General features: G+C 40.4%; 1 protein-coding gene across 1 annotated transcript in view; it reads left to right on the top strand.

Moving 5' to 3' along the window:
- The window catches only part of loxl2a (lysyl oxidase-like 2a), a 32,561-nt gene that overhangs the window by 5,296 nt on the left and 3,993 nt on the right, over nucleotides 1–23,272 (top strand). Inside the window, exons 3-13 of the mRNA XM_069158329.1 lie at nucleotides 629–804; nucleotides 9,209–9,417; nucleotides 12,635–12,851; nucleotides 14,301–14,484; nucleotides 16,400–16,551; nucleotides 16,639–16,806; nucleotides 19,264–19,429; nucleotides 19,827–20,067; nucleotides 20,897–21,012; nucleotides 21,225–21,361; nucleotides 21,786–21,897. Coding sequence (XP_069014430.1) covers nucleotides 629–804; nucleotides 9,209–9,417; nucleotides 12,635–12,851; nucleotides 14,301–14,484; nucleotides 16,400–16,551; nucleotides 16,639–16,806; nucleotides 19,264–19,429; nucleotides 19,827–20,067; nucleotides 20,897–21,012; nucleotides 21,225–21,361; nucleotides 21,786–21,897 — 1,878 coding nt within the window. The remainder of the gene's footprint in view (nucleotides 1–628; nucleotides 805–9,208; nucleotides 9,418–12,634; nucleotides 12,852–14,300; nucleotides 14,485–16,399; nucleotides 16,552–16,638; nucleotides 16,807–19,263; nucleotides 19,430–19,826; nucleotides 20,068–20,896; nucleotides 21,013–21,224; nucleotides 21,362–21,785; nucleotides 21,898–23,272) is intronic.

Below are 23,272 nucleotides of genomic sequence, written 5' to 3' on the forward strand. Positions count from 1 at the left end.
ATTAGGGAAGTTTAAAGGGAAGTGAGGATTTGCATGTAGCTCAGTGGAACTCCCGCAGTCCAATAAAGAAGCATTAAGTAATGGTTACAGAGAATGTCAAAATACAGCAATAAATTTGTGCTTCAAATAATGAATATTGTCATTTATATTGGTTTATTTATTTTATTGGTTCATTGGTTTAGTCGTCAATTATATTGTTTCATAATCAACTAATGATTGGGTCAAATACCCAAAATTAATCAATTTACTACCACATAAGATGAAATAAAGCAACAAAGAAGCTGTAATGATCACTCAAACATCAAAGCAGTTGCAGATAAATTTTCTGTTCATTGCTGAATCACTTAATTTACTCATAGTTTCAGTTCTGCAAAGGGAAAAAAAAAAATCAAAATACATGACAAACCACAAAGAAAAAGAACAACAACAACAACAACAAAAATCCTATAAATGTATTGTAACTGCTGAATAAAACCCTCAGGCTGATTAGCTTCATCCTTTCAAAACTAGACTGAACAAAGTAACCAAAGAAAAATCTCAAAAGCATGCAGTGTGTTACACAAGGAAATCTTCATTTACATCTGAACACATGTCCATTTGGTCATATCTTTTCCTCTTTCCATTCCAGGCCACATCTGGCTCGACAATGTGCACTGCACCGGTGCAGAGAAGAGCCTGGCTCAGTGTGAGTCCAACGGCTTTGGAGTGTCTGACTGCAAGCACTCAGAGGATGTCGGGGTGGTGTGCACCCAGAAGCGCATTCCAGGATTTAAGTTCATCCGGAATCAGGCAGACAGCGACGAGGTAGGTTCACATGGACACACTCGCAGTCAAAGGTTCACACTCATGGTGTAATAAATACGTGTATATGTGCATATAATCTCACACAAGTGTTAACAACAGGGTGGAATCACTTGATCATAGAATTACCAACACTGAAGTAGCATCCACACATGCTTCAAGTACGCACACGTAACCTGAACAGATGTTCTGTACAATAAAAAGAAGGAACAGAGGATAGGCTGAGAATGAAAGAAAAACCTTATCACCGTGCATTTCTCCGAAAGTCTCAAAGTGATTTATTTCCTTCAAATCCTTCCAGCTCTCCAGAAGTCTGAAACCGGGTTGGGCTCATCCTTCCAATAATATGTAAAGTGTCTGCTGGGAAACATGTCCCATCCCATAACAAGCTTGAACAGGAAGCCACTGAAACAAAAATGATGGTTATAAAAGGCAAAACAAAGTATGAAACTTTACTTCCTTGAAGGCATAATTTGTTTTTATAATGTGAAGTCACAGCTAATTGCTATGTAAGAAGTAGTTTGTACTGCATGCAACCCATTTTAATTTAGTGATGTGTACCTCTCCACTTGGTAAACAGTGTCATAACAAGGCAAAGTGAATAACAGCTTATTTGACCAGCTCCTGTATAAAAAAAACATACAACTAGTAATTATAGTACTGGCCCAGAGGAAAGGTAATCTCTGTGTCTGGATAAAATGAGTGTAGCAAATCTCATCTACCGTAACATAATGCAAGTGAAATGATCCCCAAGTTAGTCAGAATGGTGCATAATGTCATGCTGTCCGCGCCACCTTTCGAACTAATGACTTCGCCAGGCTCCTATTAATCTATCTCTGCCCACATCAGCCCCCCTCCTCCTCCTCCCTACGTGCAGTCTGGGAGATTGTGTAGCTGACTCAGAGGAGGGAGACCGTCCCGTCTGGCAGCAGAAAAACGCCTCTGTACCGATGGAAAGTCAGTGTGGGCCTGTGAACGTGACAGCAGAAAGGGGAGGGGGGAGAAAACAAGATGGAGGCATTCCTTCAACTTGTCTGAAGGCAAGTTGTTGAACAACATAGAGGGTTTTCCTCTCAAAACCATATGGATTTAGATGAAGCAACATTTGTTTGGCAGAGGCAGATTAGAAGAGAGTTCAGCACTTTGTGACGGCATTCATACCAGACTTTTTTGTTTGTTCATGGGAGGCGTAGATTTGGCTGCATCACCAGAACAGTCACTGTTTTTTTTACTGGATTCAGTTAAGATAACACGCCTGAGGAGAGCATCTGAAATCCTCTTTTATCTTTCCAGTGGCTGGTTCAGTCCTGGGAACGGAGGACCAGGAGAGAGGAGAAATTGAAATGATTATTTTGGTCTGCTGAATGTTATTCGCAACACTCAGATTTTTGTAGGTTATGTATGAAAGCAGCACCTGCTTGTTCTCTATAATTGTCCTGTGTATTTAGGATATCTGGGGGGTTACTGCAGTTCTGTCCTCCACCCCGTAAATATTTCCTTGGTCTGGCCGAAGTCTTTAAAGTCATAGGGGAGAGGAATAGGAAAAGGGTGTTGCTACACCTCTTTAACTATGCTTGAACTGACATCGCCAATGGGCAGCACTGTTCCTGTAATCTGTTTATTCACAGCATGAATTGACATTCTGTGCTCAATCCGGAAAGTTCACACTCCCAACTGTGTGCACTAAAAGGGTGACGCAGTGGGTATTTTTCATTACTATGAAAATTTGTATTACCACCAATTTCTGCTTGTAAGTTTGAAAGAAGCAGTGTAGTGGCATGTAGCAGTGAGGTTGCAGATTGCAACCAACCGCTCGCATCATCCGTCCCTAGCAAGGGTGTTCGAGAATTTACAGTGGCTGCCAAACTTGTGGAAAACACGAAAGTCTGTCTAAAGTTTGGTTTGTCCCTTCTGGGCTACTGCAGAAACATGTCGGTGCAACATGGTGGAGGAGGATCTGATCCCTAAGTAGATATCTAGGGCTCATTCTAAGGTAATTAAAAGGCACCAATTCTTAGTTTCAGGTGATTAAACTCTAATAAAAAACATGATTATGAATATAATTAATCAATTTCTGCCACTAGATCCCACTAAACTCTTCTCACTGACCCTTTACTAGTGCATGTCAGGGTGAATGTACTGTTCACAAAGTTGCCTCAAATGATTATTTTGGTTGTGTGAGGGTTACATCCTGAGACTGTTTTACGGTATCTGGGAATGTGAAGAGCACACCATAACAGCTCCATCTGGCAAGATCAGATTTAACCACAAATAATAGTCTACTGAAAATATCAGTCTGTTATTAATAAAAACAGCATGTGTTGCTGGATTTGAATTCTTGCAGATTCAGTCAAAGACAACCTATGAGGTTAATGAGGGCATTTACAGAATATCAAGTAATTCTGCTGAAAAACCTCTGACCCTCCCAACTGCTTCTTCTTGGAAGTAACGTCAATTTTTAACACGGTCTGCTGACCTCTGGAGACAAAAGATTCGTGTCTCGCCGGTACAAATGGTCTCGGCTGGCAATGCAACACTCTTGAAACAACAAACGAACGTGCATTCCTGTGTGACTGAATCATGGTCTTGCATATTGTTAGATATTTTACCATGCAGCATCTAATGCCCCCCACTGGTCCAACAACAGGTCCTGGAGTCTGATTTATTGGGCACAATACCCCACCACAGTCACATTAGTATTATCATGTGCAGGAGATGGTTAATGTCCTTCTGAGTAGGGGGTAACATTTGTCATCAGAACTAGGCACAACAATGGCAGGGAATTTTGTTTATCTCACGTTTGTACAGATGATTTAATCAGCTCTGCCATGGTCACTTGTTCATGTGGGAACAGCAAACCTCAGCGCATGATGTATCTTTTGAGGATAATTACAGGTGGTAAGGTTTGATAGGAGTTATTTCAGGATGTTCTTCGCCCTGTGTTTTCCACACAGTTCGCATTGCTGTGCACGTGTGGAATCGTTGTGCAATGCTGCAGATTGTGTTCCCTGCCAAAGAAAACAATCCAACAGGAAGTGTTACTCACATGAGCTGGAATCCCTTTTATTTGTACTTCGATTGCTCACAAACCAGCGCAAGTGAAGAAAATAAACAAATTTCAGATAGAAAATTACAGAAACTCCACATGATTATAAACAGATGACGAGTTTAGCTGAGTTGATCTTCGGACGTGAGAGGAAATCTTCTTTCTGAAGGGATACAAAAAATTGAGCAGCTGCAGTGGACCACCAGACCATTAACCCCGTTAACTTCAGCCAAACACTTACATCTAGAGTCAGCACTCAGACACAGACTGACACACAGGTTGTTATAACAGACTGCAGCCGCTGAAAGCCTTTTGATTCTTTACACATCTGAACGGGGCCGAGTTTGTGCTTGTCAATCAGGTGTGACGATTTCTGCTTACAAGAATTTCAAAGCCTCACATTCTCTATACAACAAAAAGGAAACCTGAGCCAAAGTAAGATCTGCCTTCAGCGTGATGTTCGCAAGGGGCTCACGAGGAGGAGAGTGATCGAGGGGAGAAAGGGTTGATGCATGTCAGGAGGCTGAGGCCAGTTTCTCTCTTGAAGACAGAGTAGCAGATAGATTCACCACATGTTTAACAGCTGTGGCCTCAGCTCTCCTTTGGGTTGCAGAGAGCCCAACTTCTGACTTTTATGATTCACACTTTTTCTTTATGATTTAACATCTGTGCAGCTTGATGACTCATTAAATGTGAATTATTGGACGTGAGCTGTAAATCGACATCATGGCTGAAGTATCAATATTACACAACTTAAGCTGTCCAAACACAAGTATCCATCAGTCATCCAAAATATTGTCCGTGTCACTATGCAGTAACCATTTCAATGTTTGTATAGGAGCAGCATAAATTAAATTTCCCAAACCACAAGTTTAGCTACTGTATTATATATTTATGTATATCTCTGTACTGGACATGTTGACTGAAACGAACAGTTTGACATTTTGGGAGACATGCGTATTTGCTCTCTTGTTAGGATTCGGATTAAAAGATCAAAGATCAGTAATAGTCCTCATTTTTGTTACATGAAGCTACAGACAGGAAATGGTTGGTTTAGCAAAACTCAGCTTAAAACATCTACTTGGCAATCTCAAAGGTGGTAAAATCTGCATATCAGCACCTGTAAAATGTATGGTCATTTCTTGACTAACAGCAGTGAGCTGGTCACCTGGCTAACTCATGCTTAAAGGTAGCCTACTGTACCTGCATTTTGACAGGAAATGTTCGAGTGTCTGAATCACAAATTGGTGTTTTTACACATTTGTATGACTAAAACAAATGAGATACCAATTGTAAATTGGGGGACCTTAGTCTTTATGCTAAGCAAACCAGCTGATGGCTGTAGCTACATTTTTACAGTTATTTATTTGACATGGCTACATGCTGTGACACAGAGAGTCTCATCTGACTGTCAAATACAGCAAACGAGCATAGTTCCCAAAATGTCAAACTGCTCCTTTAATTACATAGGCAGCAGTTTGCCTGGGGCCTAGTTAGTAGAAATGGGGTTTCCACTGATTATATGCTGGAGTTTTAAATTATCTACATCTACTACATCCAACACAGCCAGTTGTGCTTTAGCCAGGTAAGTCCAGTCTGAGATGAGTTGTGCGCCTTTTTCTTTACACTGCCACTATGGGAGCATTACAGTCTAATAGATATTCCAGATGCACACACACACACACACACACACACACACACACACACACACACACACACACACACACACACACACTGCCTCTGTCAGTCCGGCAGACTGGGGGCCAGTGAGGCAGAGAGTCGGGTGGGGCAGATGTGAAAGTCATTTCAAAGAGCCTTGCTGTTCTCTTGCTGTCCATCTGGCGTGATTAGCATTTATACTTGCCATGTACCGTAAGGAGGAGCGGGTGTGGGTGGGGGGGGTGACTGATGCACGTGCAGATAAACGTGCAGCAGGGCTGAGAGGCTGAATAAAGTGGAAGAAATGCACAGTAGTGGAAGCATTAGTCAGACACTGGCTAGACCACAGCCTCATGTTCACACATCTACATTGTGACGGCGACCCAGTCAGAAAAACAAATCGGCTCTCCAGTTGGAAATAGTTCAGTAATGGTCAAAGCTCACTTTACAGACTCTCATTGAAAGAAGAATGTTTTTCATTTCTTTTTTTTTTTCAGTCGCCACTCACAAACAAGAACAAAAAAAAAAATTATGAAATTATTTTGAGGAAAAAAGCAATAGAATGAATAAATATGATAAAATATAAATAAATAGGGAGTTGTAACTGGTAAGATGAGGTAACACCGTAGAAATGTCCAGTAAAGCGTTAACCTCAGTATGACCTGTGGGAAAGAAGCCTACACTCATTACTAATGAGTTCTTAAGGCTGATCTGTTTGCCAAAATGGCCAAAAGACTCGCTGATCCACGAGATCCATTTATCTACACTTCAAGGAAAATGTTGACACTTTGGGAAATATACTTTGTTTTCTTAAGTGAAACGTTTAGGACACATGTATGTACCTACTGCCAGCTGCCTATTAGCTTAGTTTAGCTTAGCTTGGCTAAGCACTGAAAATGGGCAGAATCATCTAAATCTAAAGTTTAAAATCCACCTAGCAGCACCTCTAAATCTCATCGATTAGCATGTCATATCCTGTTTGTTAAATGCATACCATTGCTTTTGGTTACAGTCTTTGAAGCTAAGCTAATTTATGCTAAGCTCTTCATATTTAGCATGCAGGTATGACCGTGGTATCAATCTTCTCATCTAGCTCTCAGCAGTAAAGTGAAAACTATTCCTTTCTTGTATTTCTGTACTTCCTGGTTTCATAAATTGATATTAGGGTTTTTAGTCGTGTAATGTGAAACAGTTTATCATGTGTCCATGTTCATTGCTCTGTAGCTGAATTTTTTTTTTTAATGCATTTCCCCACAGAAATTGCTATGATGTGACTGATGTAGAGTTGGGCTTCAGCCAAGCAGGCTTATGCTGAGTTTATGTCTGGTGGTCAGGATTTCAGGGGGTGGGGCACGCCTGGACTGATCCCAGCTGTGCATATCTGTCCACTTCTCTTCAGTCTCACACATTCAGACAGCCAGTTTCCTTCATCTGAGCCAAATGCAACACTGGTCAGACCCATCTCAGTGCCCCATTTTTCACTCATACTCGTCTGGTATTTTAAGCTTCACTTTTTTTTCTTTGATTTAATTTTCTTTAGTTTTCTGTCGGGTACATTCACCTAACAGTCATCTTCTTTCTCGTTCCTTTTCTTTTGTTATATGTTATAAATTAGCTTCATGTTTTTTTTAATTTTCTATTATCATAATAGATCATCTCTACATTATTCTTGTTTTGCTTTTACATTAAAGCAAAGAAAGTCAAAACACTGAGATAGGCACCAGCTCCCTGATCATGATCACATCTCCTGACTTTCCCTATCCTGTCAGGCACCAACGGAAAATACTCTGTCATGCTCTGGCCAGCAGGAATCTCCTCATGAAAGAGTGGTTTTTACCCCCTTTAACTGCTGCGGTCAGTAGGCCGGGGTCACTGTTGGAACAGTCTTAGTCAAAGCTCCTCCTGCGCTGAAGTCTTGAGTGTTGAGACCCTGTAGCCTTGAACATTCCCTCAGGCTGACGCCATCTCAGGAAACCACCCTGTGGGCAAACATTTAATATTCCGGGAGACATGCCTGAATGTTTTTTTTTTCTCACTGTTAAATAAACTAGCTGTTCCAAAATTACCGATATCAGCATTTTGCTGATCTTTGCAGCTCAGAGCTTGAGCTCTTTTTGGCACCCACACTAAAACCTCACACCCTGCCAGGAACTACCAGTGGCAGCATTTGGCTCATGCAGGAGAATGAACAATGTTGTTACGTAGCTGTTTTCCCATAAAGCCATGCCTTCTGGATTTAGGGCTCTTCAGGACACATGATGCTAATTGAGAGCATCAGTGACCCTCAATCCGATCAGCTGGGTTTATACCCCTTTGTAATAATCTGTGGACCACCCATTGACACTCTCCAACCTGAAACACTTGCTCACTGCATCTTCTGTCTTCCACCTCTGTTTAACATCGCAATCTACACAATTTCATGGATCATTTTTTATTCTTTTTTAACTTCTTCTATCACTGCTTCACCTTTCTGGTAATCGCCGACATCTAAGACGCTAGGTGTGAAGCCTTTAAACAGACATTTGGCCTTGATTCTTTCCACACATCCCCACAGGGAGAAGATTTGTGTTTCTCCTTTTCTGCTGTTTTTTTTTTTCAGCTTCTTTGCGCACTGCGTTTAATTTTTTTTTTTATCTTAACATCCAAATCATCTATGCGATATTCCCTTACAGTACTTTACTTTTTCCAAAGCAATGCCAGCTAGTTATGACAGAACTCTCATGTATGTTGTTTACAAACTACCTGCCGGCCCTTAAATCTCAGCTCTAAACCCTGATGACCCAAAGAAGACAGAGAGAAAATTCCAGATATTTATCTGATCTGCTGAGACCTCTCTGCAACACTTAACAAGTTTAAACAAAATTTCAACTTCACGTTTTTCAACTTGACTTGTTTTTTTCAAGCACATGAAAAATGTTGAGTTCCTGCAAGACCACAGCACAATTATTTATTCTTTCTTTAACAGTTTTACGTTCACACGCAATACAGTTTTCCTTTATGACTCAGGCTGTATTGTATTTACATTATATCAAGTGGAAGAATACATGTGAACTCAGTATATACAAAATCAACGACATCATGTAAATAACATTTGAGATTATGTTCACCAATTACATAAGACTATTTATAAAGCAATGACACTGAGTCAGTGTAGTTCATAGAAGTAATGTCACATTTCAAGTTTCACACTCTAACACGTGACTCAGGGAGAAAGAGTCCATATGCGCCAAATACCCAGAACGAGTCTAAGGGGGAATTTAATGGCATTAAATACAATCCGTTTCTATATATTATACATAAAACTACAAGTGTAACCTTAAAGGAAAAGAAAGGAGGGGGTCACCAAATCTGATTATTCATCCTCTGGGGAAAATGCATATGTGTTGCAAAAACTAATGTCAATTCATTTAATAATTGTAGATATATTTTAGTCTCGATAATAGTAGTGAATTCTGCACTAATAAAGCATGTTTGCAAAGATAAAATAAATGTATGGAAACTTTAGTCATTGTTGTGTAGCTGTGGTCAAATCTTTGGCCAGTGTTTGACTGATGCCATCATCTGGAGGTGTATCCAACAGTGAGGCATCCTATAGGATAAAACTGCAGTTTATAATCAGTTGTCTGTATATTGAACATTGTCTGTATATTTTCTGCTATCTGGAGAAGAGTGGTCAACCGTTTCTTCTGTTGTGTTTGTCAGAGTCTGACTGTGCAGGTGGAGGAGGTAAGGATCAGAGCCACGTACTCTCACAGGAAAAGGATTCCCATCACTGAGGGCTTTCTGGAGGTGAAAGATGGAGGCAAGTGGAGACAGATCTGCAACGAGGGGTGGACGGAGATGAACAGCAGGGTCATCTGTGGCATGCATGGTTTTCCCGGGGAGAAACGCTTCAATAGCCGACCCTACAAGTGAGTACTGGTGCCAGGGCCACAGCGTTTAAACGAGGACAGTTTGATGTAATGAAAGGCTTCACAAACTGTTAACTTACTTAAATACAGCTTAGGTTATAGGAATATAGCAGGGCTACATATATGAATCCTTTTATTCATGCCCGTGTAAAAAATATGAAAAAAAAATCATCTCTTGAGGGACACCACATGATTCAAACACTTTTATGTTAAAAATATTTCTGGGAGGTACCCATTTGGCTTTTTTTGAAATGCTGTGTTGAGCCATGTAGGAATGTTCAGCCCATACTAAACTGATGTGAGGACCCATTACATAACCAAGTTTGTTTACTCTGGTAATCACTCACCCCTTCATCTATTTTCCACACTGAGATTAAACAGGCTCCGGCCTGTAAATTCTTGACAAAAAGCCAAACCCTGCCAAAGGAAGTTTTAGCAGATGAAGGATGAGCTTTGCTGGGAAACGACTGAGTGCACTTCGCTGTGAAACAGTGGCTCTTCTGACTCTATGTAATTGTTTTCCTCCCAGCAGCAGTTTTAACATGCTGCTTTTCATAAGTGTCTAATACAATGCTGCGCAGCTGTTTTGTAGAGCACTTTGCATCTGAACCTTTTTATGTGCTGAACTAAAGTTCAAAATCAAACAGATGCTCACAGCACATGAGAAAACAATCACATGAGCAGATCTTACTACCAGCCAGCGTTGGACTCTGATATCTTCTAAAGCATCTCAGAACCACAGGATAAAAACTCTGAAATCAAAACCTTACAGACTTAAAAATAGATTTATTTACAAGTCCTGTTTAATCCGTGGGATGTGTAATGATCCATGTCTGCACCTGGATCTTCACATACATTTTTCTGGCTTTTTGTAGTGATGTCTGTGATATGGTAAGAATAAGGCAAAGAAGACAAATGTTTTTATTTTGAAAGCTTTGGTAGACATGATCACATCTGATTTAATGTTAATCTTACATATGGATGCATTTTAACTAAAGGAAATACAAGGCACATCAAATCAGCACTTAACTTTGGTTATCACTTAAGATCACAAAGCTTGTGTGGTTTCAAAGCGTGTGATCCTGCTGTGGTCTCATATGTTTCGCTGTTTCAAGAGGTGAAAGAGCACATTAAATCTTTTTTTTTTTTTTTTACCTGAGCAACAAAGGGCAGATCTGTTCACCAAACATGCCAATATCAGTCCAACAAAAATGAAAAGCCTGAAGCTAAATTTGGCATCAGACCACAAATTGTTGCTGTATTCAAACCAACTTGGAGCAACATAACCACAACCTGTGAAAAAGCTGTAATAACTAAAAGGCTGTAAATGTAGCTCCTGCTGGTTTCATTACATGGTCTGCTTCTTCCAAGCCTCGGACCCGCTTCAAGGGCCACTGTTGTTGGGCTTCCTCTGTGACCTTTAGTCGATGACTCCCATTCAAGTATGGGGGCATGGAAGTGTTATGGTTTTCTCAGAATAATACTCCCTTTGTGCTTCCCAGTATTTGGATGAGCACTGATGAATTCCTCAATCTCGAAAAAAAAAATTTCCCACATCAAATAAAACAGCTCCTTATGATTTTAGTAGAGTGAGAAAGAATGGTAAAATATTTTATGTGGTCTTTTACATGAAAATACTCACAACTACAGTGGTGTGAAAAAGCGTTTGCCCCCTTCCTGATTTCCAATTTTTTTGCATGTCTGTCACACTTAAATGTTTCAGATCAGCAAACAAATTTAAATATTAGTCAAAGATAACACAAGTAAACACAAAATGCAGTTTTTAAATGAAGGTTTTTATTATTAAGGGAGAAAAAAAAATCCAAACCCACATGGCCCTGTGTGAAAAAGTGTTTGTCCCCTCCTGTTAAAACATAACTTAACTGTGGTTTATCACACCTGAGTTCAATTTCTCTAGCCACACCCAGGCCTGATTACTGCCACACCTGTTCTCAATCAAGAAATCACTTAAATAGGACCTGCCTGATAAAGTGAAGTAGACCAAAAGATCCTCAAAAGCTGGACATCATGCCGAGATCCAAAGAAATTCAGGAACAAATGAGAAAGAAAGTAATTGAGATATATCAGTCTGGAAAAGGTTATAAAGCCATTTCTAAAGCTTTGGGACTCCAGCGAACCACAGTGGAGAAAACATGGAACAGTGGTGAACCTTCCCAAGAGCGCAGCGACGACTCATCCGAGAGGTCACAAAAGACCCCACAACAACATCCAAAGAACTGCAGGCCACACTTGCCTCAGTTAAGATCAGTGTTCATGACTCCACCATAAGAAAGAGACTGGGCAAAAATGGCCTGCATGGCAGAGTTCCAAGACCAAAACCACCGCTGAGCAAAAAGAACATTAAGGCTCGTCTCATTTTTGCCAGAAAACATCTTGATGATCCCCAAGACTTTTGGGAAAATACTCTGTGGACTGACGAGACAAAAGTTGAACTTTTTGGAAGGTGTGTGTCCCATTACATCTGGCGTAAAAGTAACACCGCATTTCAGAAAAAGAACATCATACCAACAGTAAAATATGGTGGTGGTAGTGGGTCTGGGGCTGTTTTGCTGCTTCAGGACCTGGAAGACTTGCTGTGATAAATGGAACCACTTCCTGTCTTTGTGTTTATTGTGCTCACCTGTGTCTAGTTAGCCAATCAGGCCTCTGTGTGTATAAAGTCCAGCCTCTTCCCCATTCACACAGATTCATAGTACCTGTTAGTGGAGCCTTTCAGCCATTCCTGTCACCAGTTTATGGTCCTCATGCATTACTATGTTCTTGAGGTTTTTGTTGTTCTTTTGCCTGCTTCACACATGTGTTGTTTGCTGCGCTGGCTGTTTATGATCTTTGGCATGCTCATGAAGACTTTGAACTTAACCTGCTTCCCTGTGTAATCCCTGCATGAGTCAATTCCCTTCTTCTAAAATTTATAGAGCAACAGCATTGCCAAGTAGTGGTGACATAAAATAACAAAAACACAATATTACAATGTATGTTAGGCACAATAGATACAATTTTTTGAAGCAAGTTTCACATCTGTACCTTTTTGCATGAGGTAATACTGATGGGTACCTGAAAGCTTGGAAAAAATGCTGACACTTATCATTCATTAACCTGAAAAACAATCCCTATGGTTTGTACCTTTGCAGAATTAACATAAAAAGTACACAATATAATTTGTAATAGTTTGTATTATTGTATTTTTCCTTCTCAGATTGCTGGCCAAGCGTCGTAAGAAGAACTACTGGGGTTTCTCCGTCAACTGCACAGGCAACGAGGCTGACCTTTCTGACTGCAAACTGGGCCGAGAGATCGAGCTGAGGGGCAACAGCACTTGTGGGCAAGGCATGCCTGTTGTGGTCAGCTGTGTGCCCGGACGGGCGTTTGCGCCGAGCGTCAGCACCGGATTCAGGAAGGCCTACAGGGTGGAGGTTGGTCAGATTACACACACTTGGTAAATGGTCTGTACTTGTATAGCGCTTTATCACCTTTCAGTCTCAAAGCGCTTTAACATAGTTTTCCCATTCACACACTAATGAGACAGATCACCATGCAAGGTGCTGCCATCAGGAGCACATTCACACACTGATGGTACACCATCGGGAGCAACTTAGGGTTCAGTGTCTTGCTCAAGGACACTTGGGCATGTGGACAGGAGGAGCTGGAGATTGAACCACCAACCATCCGATTAGTGTGCAACCCACTCTACCACAGCCTCCCACTTGGCTGCACAGTGAATCAGTGGTCATCTCTTTTGCATCACAGCAGGAAATCCAGGGTGTGAAACTCAGCTCTTATCCTTTATGTATGAAAGTTGTGACCAAAAGGGATCTTTGTTTTAACCCTGCTGTCTAATGGCAGTCCCTATTATTATATACTGTATGTAAAAATTCAGAATATATTCCTGAGTGGACTTCATACAAGAGTGGAGCGTTTGAGGTCATCACTTGAATCAGATTTTGGTGATTTTAGAGTGAGCAGAATCAGATGTATGGAAAATCTGAGTGTGTCTAATAGAGGACAAACAGGCATGCATTTTGTTAAGTGTAATCCCTTCTGGAGGCCTGAGGCTTTCCAAAGCCGAAAACAATCATCAGATATAACACCACATGGCTCATATCAGGGTTTGCGATTAAAACTAGACACAATGCAGATGTTTGTGCTTCTTCTGACATCGATACAGTTAATTTATTATTAATCCTGAAGAAAGACATAAATGCCTAATCCAGAATCTGTTTTCTTTATAAATACAGTATGTTGATAATCCATTACATTGCATATTAAGAAGCGTAAACATTTCTATGTAAGTAGAGAGTTCAGTATGCATATTATATTTCATACTATAATCAATTATTGACATGAGTACACCAGTGGATTAAACCATTTCCTGTTTAGTACTGGAAACATTTGAATGGATGAACACTAAACATTTGTCAGGGTTGCAATTAAATCAGTATTTCTTTTTGGACCAAGGTGACACTTTTTCCTCTCTTAACTACAAAAACGGTGAACCTTGGTAATTATTTCACTGTAAACATTGAGCTGATGTTTTGTTTATGTGTGGTGCAGCTTTAGTTTGAGTAGTGCATTGTTTAAGCTCTTATTTAGTGAGATAAAATTAGGTTTAGTGCAGACTAATAATGTTGTATCACTGGCTCATTAAGTTGTTAAAGAAATCCCCTTAGACAATATGCATGAACAACATGTGGATGACAGTGTTTCTAACCTAAGAATGTTGTCAAAAGTTAATCTTTCCTTTAAATTATTTCTTTAGCGTTCAGCTTTTGAGATTTTTCTAAATCCTGTAGCATTTAACAATATTCTTTCATTCTCTATAATATTTCCACTAATTTCTGTTCTTTGGTGTGCTGTTTCCATAGCAACCATTGGTACGTCTGAAAGGTGGAGCTATGATAGGTGAGGGCCGAGTGGAGGTGCTGAGGAACGGAGAGTGGGGAACAGTGTGTGACGACAACTGGAACATCCAAGCTGCCACCGTGGTGTGTCGAGAGCTCGGGTTCGGCAGCGCCAAAGAGGCCCTGACTGGCGCCCGACTCGGACAAGGTACCTACAGATTTGTCACTCTGTATCACCGGACCGGAGAGTGGTTGTGACTTCTCCCCCTCAGGTGAAGTCAGTTTTCACAAAGGATTCTCCGCAGTGTGGTCGAAAGTCTCACGTGGTTCAGTACCACGTGTGAAGTGTTACCTGACGATGTGGTTGGTTTCAGGTTCTCGCACTACATATGGAGTCTGAAGTGTGTTGGAAAAGAATAATGTTGGGGGGAAAAGAGTTGAAGGTTAAAAAGACGTTTTGTAATATAAGTCTTATTTGTAATGTACTAATTTATATATTTATTTTAATTTAGGAGCAACTTATTACTTGATTTTAGCTTGAACTCACCCAATTCATAAATTTTGAAAATACATTTAAAATTTTAATATATGCAAAAAGGGGATTTTCTGTTAAATTACTCTGTAGACACAGAAAATAATTAAGCTAGTCTGAAAAACTGGGCTTGGCCAAAATTGCAATACAGAATACGTTTCAAGTAAAAATTTCTTCATTGAATAGTTCAGTACATACCAAATTTTTTCATAACTAAATTTAATCAATCTTTTCCAAAAATGCTTATTTGTGTATTAAAAGAAAATCAGAGATTGTTGTCAGATTTTTTTTAAACAGGGCCTCAGAAGTTTTGGTGTTGGTCAGGCTCACCGCTCTCACCCATACTGTAACAGGTTCTCTGCACATTTTGTTGAACTTAACTGTTCACAGGTTGTTTTTTTTACCTTTGATGACATTTCACAGTTAGAGTACTATCATTCAACAAAAGTTCAAACACAACTTCAAGCAGAGCTCATTCCCAGCTGTGAAAATGAAAGGTGTGGACTGAAACCAGAGACATCTACCTACACCTTATCTTTGGTGTATGTATCACCTGTTTTTGTCTCCGTTCAATCAGTCTAGACCTAAAGTCAGCACATGAAGGCATTAGGGATGTATGGAGTAGCACATTAGTGTTTGTACATTGACCCAAAACCTGATTCTGTGAAATGCAATATACCGAGGCTTTATGGGAATCATATGTTCTCTGGAACAGTTGTCTATTCCTCTGCCTTATTCTCACAGCTAAACAGAAAAGCGCACAAAATGTTCCAGTAAAAACAGCTTTTATGGGTTTCAGAAGAGGAATTCTTTGTTGGACAGTTGACAAGGTTATTTGAAGGAATTCTTTATGAGCTGGCCACAGTATCCAAAAATGGTGCCACACACAGTGAAGTGGACTAAACAAGAAAATATTCCTAAGTAAATATTCCTTTATTTGTATTGAAGATATGTAATTTGTCCTCCTTATTCAGAACAATTGACAAATTTATGATTGTTATTTATATCTTGTTCACCCTTTGTCAGATTATAATGCTGATAGAAACATGAATTATTTCTTTCCCTTGACCCGCAGCAGTTTTCTGTCATCCGTATAGTATTTATTCGATCTTTGATAGTCATCTGTCAGATCTGGACTCAATCTATGTTGCTCCACTGTCTCCCTGTCCGTCACCAGAGACATTCCTGCTCAGTCACATGGGAAGAAAATCAGCATCAAGTTAGCATGCTATTGTGGAAACCTCACCACACAGAGAGAGAATTTAATTTTTTTTATGGGCCTTAAGTGTCTCATTTTCATTCGACATAGCTGACTGCTTGTTTCCTTTGCAGGGTAATTCTAGGAAATGCAGATCTGTCTTTGGATGGGCTTGTTGTTCTAACAAAACACTCGGGCATGCGAGGCTACTGCTGTTTCAGTCATGGCAGGGCTAAAAAAAAAAAATCAACGTATAACCTGAGGATCAAATTTCTTCTTTCCAGATTATTCCCTGTGATGTACATGATGTTAACCCTCCAGATGCGAGTTCAGTCATAAATTCAACAGAATCATAGTTACATATTTTATTATATGCCTGCTGTGTGCCTGCAGGAATCGGGCCGGTCCACATGAACGAGGTGGGGTGCTCTGGATTTGAAAAGTCTCTGACTGAGTGCTTCTTTAATCGTGAAGCTCTGGGTTGCAGCCATGAGGAAGATGCAGCTGTCAGGTGTAATGTCCCTGCTATGGGCTTCCACAATCGAGTGAGTAATTCCATCTGCCATACGAAAAACAAAACAAAATGTATTTGTAAAGCACTGGAGGGGAAATCTTCATATCCCTCTCCTTAGCTTCGGTTAAGTGGCGGCCGTAACCCCTATGAGGGCCGTGTGGAGGTGCTGGCAGAGAGGAACGGCTCTCTGGTGTGGGGCACAGTGTGCAGCGACAGCTGGGGGACCATGGAGGCCATGGTGGTGTGCAGACAGCTGGGCTTGGGCTTTGCCAGCCATGCTTTTCAGGTAAGGAAATAGATGTTTCCCTTAAAGCCTACTCGGATGAAATATTTTTTAAGATGAGAGTATTTTTACAGCACAGACTTTCAGCATAAAGAAAGTGGTTTGGACTCTGTGCTCTGACATAACATTAGCAAGCCAAAAGGATGTATTTATTCTTTCATTGATATACTTGTATATAAATCAATAAACCTTTGAAATGAAAATTTATTATTTACTTTTTGGATTTTTGCATATTACTTCAATTTAGATGGAAAACCATAAATTTGTTCTTCAAGTCACTCGTCTCTGGCCTCTGGGAACACAACTTAGTTTGTATTTGCTAACATGCCCAGTGTGACTCAGTGTTTCCATTATTCTTGTTTTGGGGTTTTATTTTGTAGAGTTTCATTGTTGTCAGAACCACAGTGTTGAAGCACATACAATACAATGAACACAAAAATGACTAAGTTAAAACAGATTTAAAAGTAAAACTGATAAGATTTTGAATAAATACACAACAACAGTAGAAGTAGCCAGTTTCCAAAAGGTAGAATAGGGTCTGTCTGCACCTCAGGCACAGCAACTTCTGCTGCTATGTCAGCTTTATTTTCCCTTATATTACAGTGCCACTTTGATAAATCTAGTTTTATTAGTAGTTTAGAAAGTGTTCAGGATGTTTTACAGACAGGAGGAACAGGAGATGATATGAAAGTTACAGCCACGTGAGATGTTGATGAGATTAAATCAGCCTGGCAGTTCTTTCCAGTTTGATGTGTGTGTGTGCTTCAGTGGACTCCATTAACTCTCACTCTAACAAGCTTGAGTTTTATTGATCCCAGAAGGCAAAACAAAGATGCCACTTGCTTAGTAACATCAAAAACACAGTCAGCACAGGTTCGGTGGTGATAAGCACAAATGTGCTCAGCTCCTCAGCAGGAGTGAAGGGAAAGGTTTGAAGTTTAGTGGACACTCCACCAGTAAACCACATGGCATGACCTGTCAGCATCACAGCTCTGCCCCGCTTACATTTCCCTCTTGCTTTTTAAAGAAGAGCCCAGCTCCCTTTCATGAGGTGAGACGTCTTCACTAAAGAACCCTCTTGTGTTCTTTTTATTTTTCTATTTTAAGGGATTTGGTGTTTGTGGATGATATAGGTGTGGAAAGTATGCGTGTGAATCATGAGGAGGTGTGCTGATAACAGCAGGGGATTTTATGAATGGAACTTGGACTGGATCGGATTAAAGAGTCCCTTTCTGTGCCAAGTTAAATAATCAGGTCAAGGTATCCTAATAACATCTCTCTTTACATCGAGTAAGTTGTCATTACATAAGTTGTCATGTAAGAGTAATAAATGCCTGGTCTCTGTTATCACGGAGCTGACTGTCTGACTTTTAAATACTTCTCCAGGCGAACCCGACCGCCAGATGGAACAAATGACACCAAGCTTAAACTATACTGCTGTATATCTGTCCTTCTCCTCAGCCCACCAGCAAGTCCTCCCACATCCACATCCCCTTAGCTCAATTTCTTTCTCATGACTTCTTTAGAAGATGATGGAAAGTATGAGTTTCCTTCACGGAAGGTTTCCCTGTGGTCTGCAAAATGCTGTAATAAGGCTGAGTCAGGACTGTGAGGACAACGGAGCACCTCTCGCTGTGTGATTAAATCAAACACATGTTTGCTTCTGTATGCTGCTGTAGCAAAAAAATTTCCCCTCGGGGATTAATAAAGTACATACCTACCTACCTACCTACCTAGATGCTGCCATGTCTGCAAATGAAATACAGGAGGAGAATTAAAATAATGTTCCTGTTTAAAGTCCCTACACAATTATTCCTTTCTAGAATGGTTTGAGGGGCAAGATCTTAATTTGTTTGGTTGCAACTACTTATTTGGGGGGCATGAGTGAATGAGCCTCTGTAACAAAGCTGTTGACTTGGGATTAATAAAGTAACTACCTAACCTAACCTGACTTGACTTGGAGTCCAATGAATGATTTGTTTATTTTGGAATAAGCTTCTTTGCTGAGAATTGGATGAGACGATTGATACCACTCTCGTGTCCGTACGCTAAATGTAAATCTACAGCTGGTTAGCATAGCTTAGCATTCAGACAAAAAAAAACAGGGAGAAACAGCAAGTCAGGTTCTCCAGAGGTAATAAATCTCATGTATTATGGTACCACATGTGAGAGGCAGAAGTTATAGCTAGGTTACACTTTCTCATACAAAATAAATTTGATATTTTTATGAGCATTGTTTTAGATGTGTTGGTGGGGAGAGTTTATTATAGATGAAAAGAGCCAGGCTACATGTTTCCCCACGCCTTGCCTTTATCCTGAGCTATAAAAAGCAGCTGCTGGTTTTAGCTTTTTACAGTATAGATATGAGAGCGGTATCAGCCTCTGGATCAGACTTTTGATCATTCAACTGTGTTAATCCTGTTTTCCATGCCTCTTCTTTTCTTTTTTTTTTTTTATCAGGAAACGTGGTACTGGGAAGGAGATTCGTCCGCTGATGCCGTAGTGATGAGCGGGGTGAGATGTTCAGCAACGGAGCTGACTCTGGATCAGTGTCTGCATCATGGGCAACATATTCTCTGTCCCAAAGGAGGCGGGCGCTTCGCTGCTGGGGTCTCATGCACGCAGAGTAAGGAACTCCAGAAAATAAGTCACATCGCATGTGGAGTCTTATGAATACACTATTAAGCCTTTTGCAGTGAATGATGGTTTAAGGTTCTTGGTTTAAACCAAATGTCATGAGTTACCGAGACACATGAAAAGAACAAAGCGATTGTTGATGCTGTTAGTAACACCAGGGTTTTTTTTTTTCTTCTGTGACTTTCTTTTGATTGTTTTAGAATTAAGTGAAATATGTAGCAAATACTGTTTTGCTGCTTTTGGATATAAAGTTTCTAAACTGTGGTAGTAAGGAATAGTTCTTAAAAAAATATTGTCTCAAAGACAAACCTGTGGCTAAATGGTGGAGTTTCAGTGATACATGCTATTGTTAACCACCACATCCCATGTTGCTCTTACCATCCCAGCGGCCCCAGACCTGGTCCTGAGTGCTCAGGTTGTGGAGCAGACATCCTACCTGGAGGACAGGCCCATGTACGCACTGCAGTGTGCCCAGGAGGAGGGCTGTCTGTCCAGCAGCACGAACAAAGCTGACTCTAGCTCCTACCGCCGCCTCTTCCGCTTCTCCTCCCAGATCCACAACAACGGCCAGACAGACTTCAGACCGCGGGCGGCACATCACTCCTGGATCTGGCATGAGTGTCACAGGTGAGACCTCAGCAGGACTCACAGTTGGCGTTTTGCTCTTACCATAGTGAGTGTGAAACCTTAACTGTTACTGTCAAATAATTACACAGGGCTAGATGGTATTACTGCAGATGCTAAGCGGCAAAATGCCAGCAGCTAACTTTCCAGGAAATACTCATATCCCACTGGAATTAGGCTTTCTCTAATGTGACTCAAAGAAAAGCCCCTAGACACCCTAGACCAGGGTTGTCAAACACGCGGGCCGGACCCGGCCCGCAAGGGGGTCCAGCTCAGCCCGCCGGATGACTTTGCTAAGTGTGAAAATTACAGAAAGACATAAATTGCATTTCTATGAGAATATGGAGGTTCATGAGTACAAACGTTTTGTAATTTTTTTTTAATCGATCCAGTAATTGCTTCAAAAACAGCGTAAATGCGACGTTTGCTCCGGAGGCTGAAGCGCTCGCTGCTCGCTTTGTGAAGCATTTCACGTCAAACGCGTCACAAAGCGAGGGAATCTGCAGAGGAGAGCCCAGGCAGATAAACAGTGGGCTGATGTCTGAGTCTTTGGTCTTTATGTTTCTAGTTTATTGTAGAAAGACCTTAAAATAGGGTTTATCATCCAAAAACCTTCACCAAAGATTTAAACATAGAGAAATGTTGTCGTTATGTATGCGTTTTATGCTATGATTTTACTGGTCTGGCCCACTTGAGATCAAAGTGGGCCGTACGTGGCCCCTTAACTAAAATGAGTTTGACACCCCTGCCCTAGACAGATAAGAGTGTGGATAATATTGTGGAGTTCCTAAATATAGGATGTTTCAACCTTTTTTTTCTTTGTATAATTCAGGCATTACCACAGTATGGAAGTTTTCACCCACTATGACTTGCTGAGTCTGAACGGCACTAAAGTGGCGGAGGGACACAAAGCCAGCTTCTGTCTGGAGGACACCCATTGTGACGAAGGTAAATAGACACCTGCCTTCCTTTTTTATACTGTGGCTTTAGAGCATATTCTGGTTCTGAGTTTACATGTCCTCCTTACATTACAACTATATTGAAACCTATTATTTAAAAAATATGTTATGATCCTGTTAAAAACAACATCCTGCATGATGTCCCTGTGATTAAATACATTTTTGAACAAAGCTACATCTTAAAAACTGCCCTGAATTCAGGTATTCAGAAGAGGTACGAATGTGCAAACTTCGGCGCACAGGGCATCACAGTGGGCTGCTGGGATACCTACAGGCACGACATCGACTGTCAGTGGATCGACATCACAGATGTGACGCCCGGTGACTATATCTTCCAGGTAAAACATCTGGTTTGTTTGTCTAGCCATAGACGATATGGCACATCTGCTGCTGGAAAGATCCATCTCATGTCCAGTCATATAGACCATATATGATATAGACATCAACGGTTTCCACATCTCTGCATCTGCTAGTGTTTGGCAATAAGCCCAAGTCTACTCCTACTCAGACATAAAACAAGTGAGCAGGGGTTGTTGAAGGACACTGAACACAAAACTAAATTTACAGTCTCGGGGTTGCATAAAAAAAACTGACTCCATCTTTATGGATGAGCTGTGTGTTTTTGAGTCACATTACTGACAATCACTATACCTGTATAATTGGTCCATCGTAGTAGTTTTTTCAAAGTGCTGCTTCTTGTGTAGTGTGATGTGTAAACGGGAAATACTTACCGACATGTAAAAAACTGTTTTCCTCTTCCAGATTGTGATAAACCCAAACTATGAGGTTGCAGAATCAGATTACACCAACAACATTATGAAGTGCCGCTCTCGGTACGATGGACATCGGATATGGACATACAACTGTCATATAGGTAAGACCATTGCATAATCTTATCTGCATTAGGGACACAACTATATTTACTACAATACTGCAAAGGTTAAAAGGGGCAGGGGGTTGCACTGTTCTCAAAGTAATCTGCATATGAAGTCTGTGTAATGTTTGAGACAGTTTAATCATGGGATTTCAAACTAATATGACTTAACTTGACTTATATTGTGTCAAATTAATAACTGTGTAGTTATTGTATTTTTATGAAAATGTAAAGAATAGTCATGTTGTCCAATAGGTCATAAAAACTTCATTAAACCGTCGTATGTTGTCCAAAAAGGTTATAAAACGTCATCCTATAGTGTGGGGATGCTGTGGCTCAGATGGTAGAGTGGGTTGCCCCCTAATTGGACGCTTGGTGGTTTGATCCCCAGCTCCTCCTGCCCACATTAGTGTGTACTCCTGATGGCAGCGCTATGAATGGGTGAATGGAAAACTGTGTAAAAGCGCTTCAAGACTGCCATACAAGTACAGATCATTTAGTATGTCGTCCAAAGAAAAAAAAAGTGTCGTCCATATTTTGGACTATATTCTATATATTCCATATTTTGAAGACATGGTGTGACTTTTTTGTCACATTTTGGACGACAAAATATGACTCTTTTTTTTTTTTCGATATTTTGGGCGGCATGCCATAGTATGACTTTTTTTTCACATTTTGGATGACGACATGACTTTTTTTCTATATTTTATAGTATGACTTTTTTTCATTTTGGACGGCATGCTATAATGACTTTTTTCACATTTTGGATGACATGCTATAGTATGACTTTTGTCATCATATTTCTGACGACATGCTATAGAATGACTTTTTTGTGCTATTTGTGACGACATGTTATAAGTATGACTTTTATTCATGTTACGCTAACCAGCACAGTTGTGCAGTTGTCAGCGCTCTATTGCATGACTTATAGGACTTTTAAACATGTCATGGCAGACAGTAATGATGCAGTGGTTAGCGTTGTTGCCTCCCAGTCAGAAGGTTCTGGGTTCAATTCTTGCCGTAGACAGGACTTGTCATCTAGGATGTTAAATAATTTAGTACCGTCAAGGACAAGAATCGAACCTGGAAATGTCAAAAGTAACCCGAACCCTAATATGAAAATAAAGCACGTTGTCCAAAATATGAAAAAAAGTCATATAATCCAAAATGTCACAAAAAATACCACATATGTGTTGTCAAACTAGTATGTCATATGCGTGTTGTTTCATAAATAGATATATAGACATATAGTGGTGTGAAAAAGTGTTTGCCCCCTTCCTGATTTTTGCATGTTTGTCGCACTTAAATGTTTCAGATCATCAAACAAATTTAAATATTAATCAAAGATAACACTCCTGCTGCAGAACCCAAGTTG

Source organism: Embiotoca jacksoni, unplaced genomic scaffold (genome assembly GCF_022577435.1).
Source record: "Embiotoca jacksoni isolate LCO1_2020_lvr unplaced genomic scaffold, fEmbJac1.0.p SCAF_1, whole genome shotgun sequence".
In the NCBI taxonomy this organism is placed as follows: Eukaryota; Metazoa; Chordata; class Actinopteri; family Embiotocidae; genus Embiotoca; species Embiotoca jacksoni.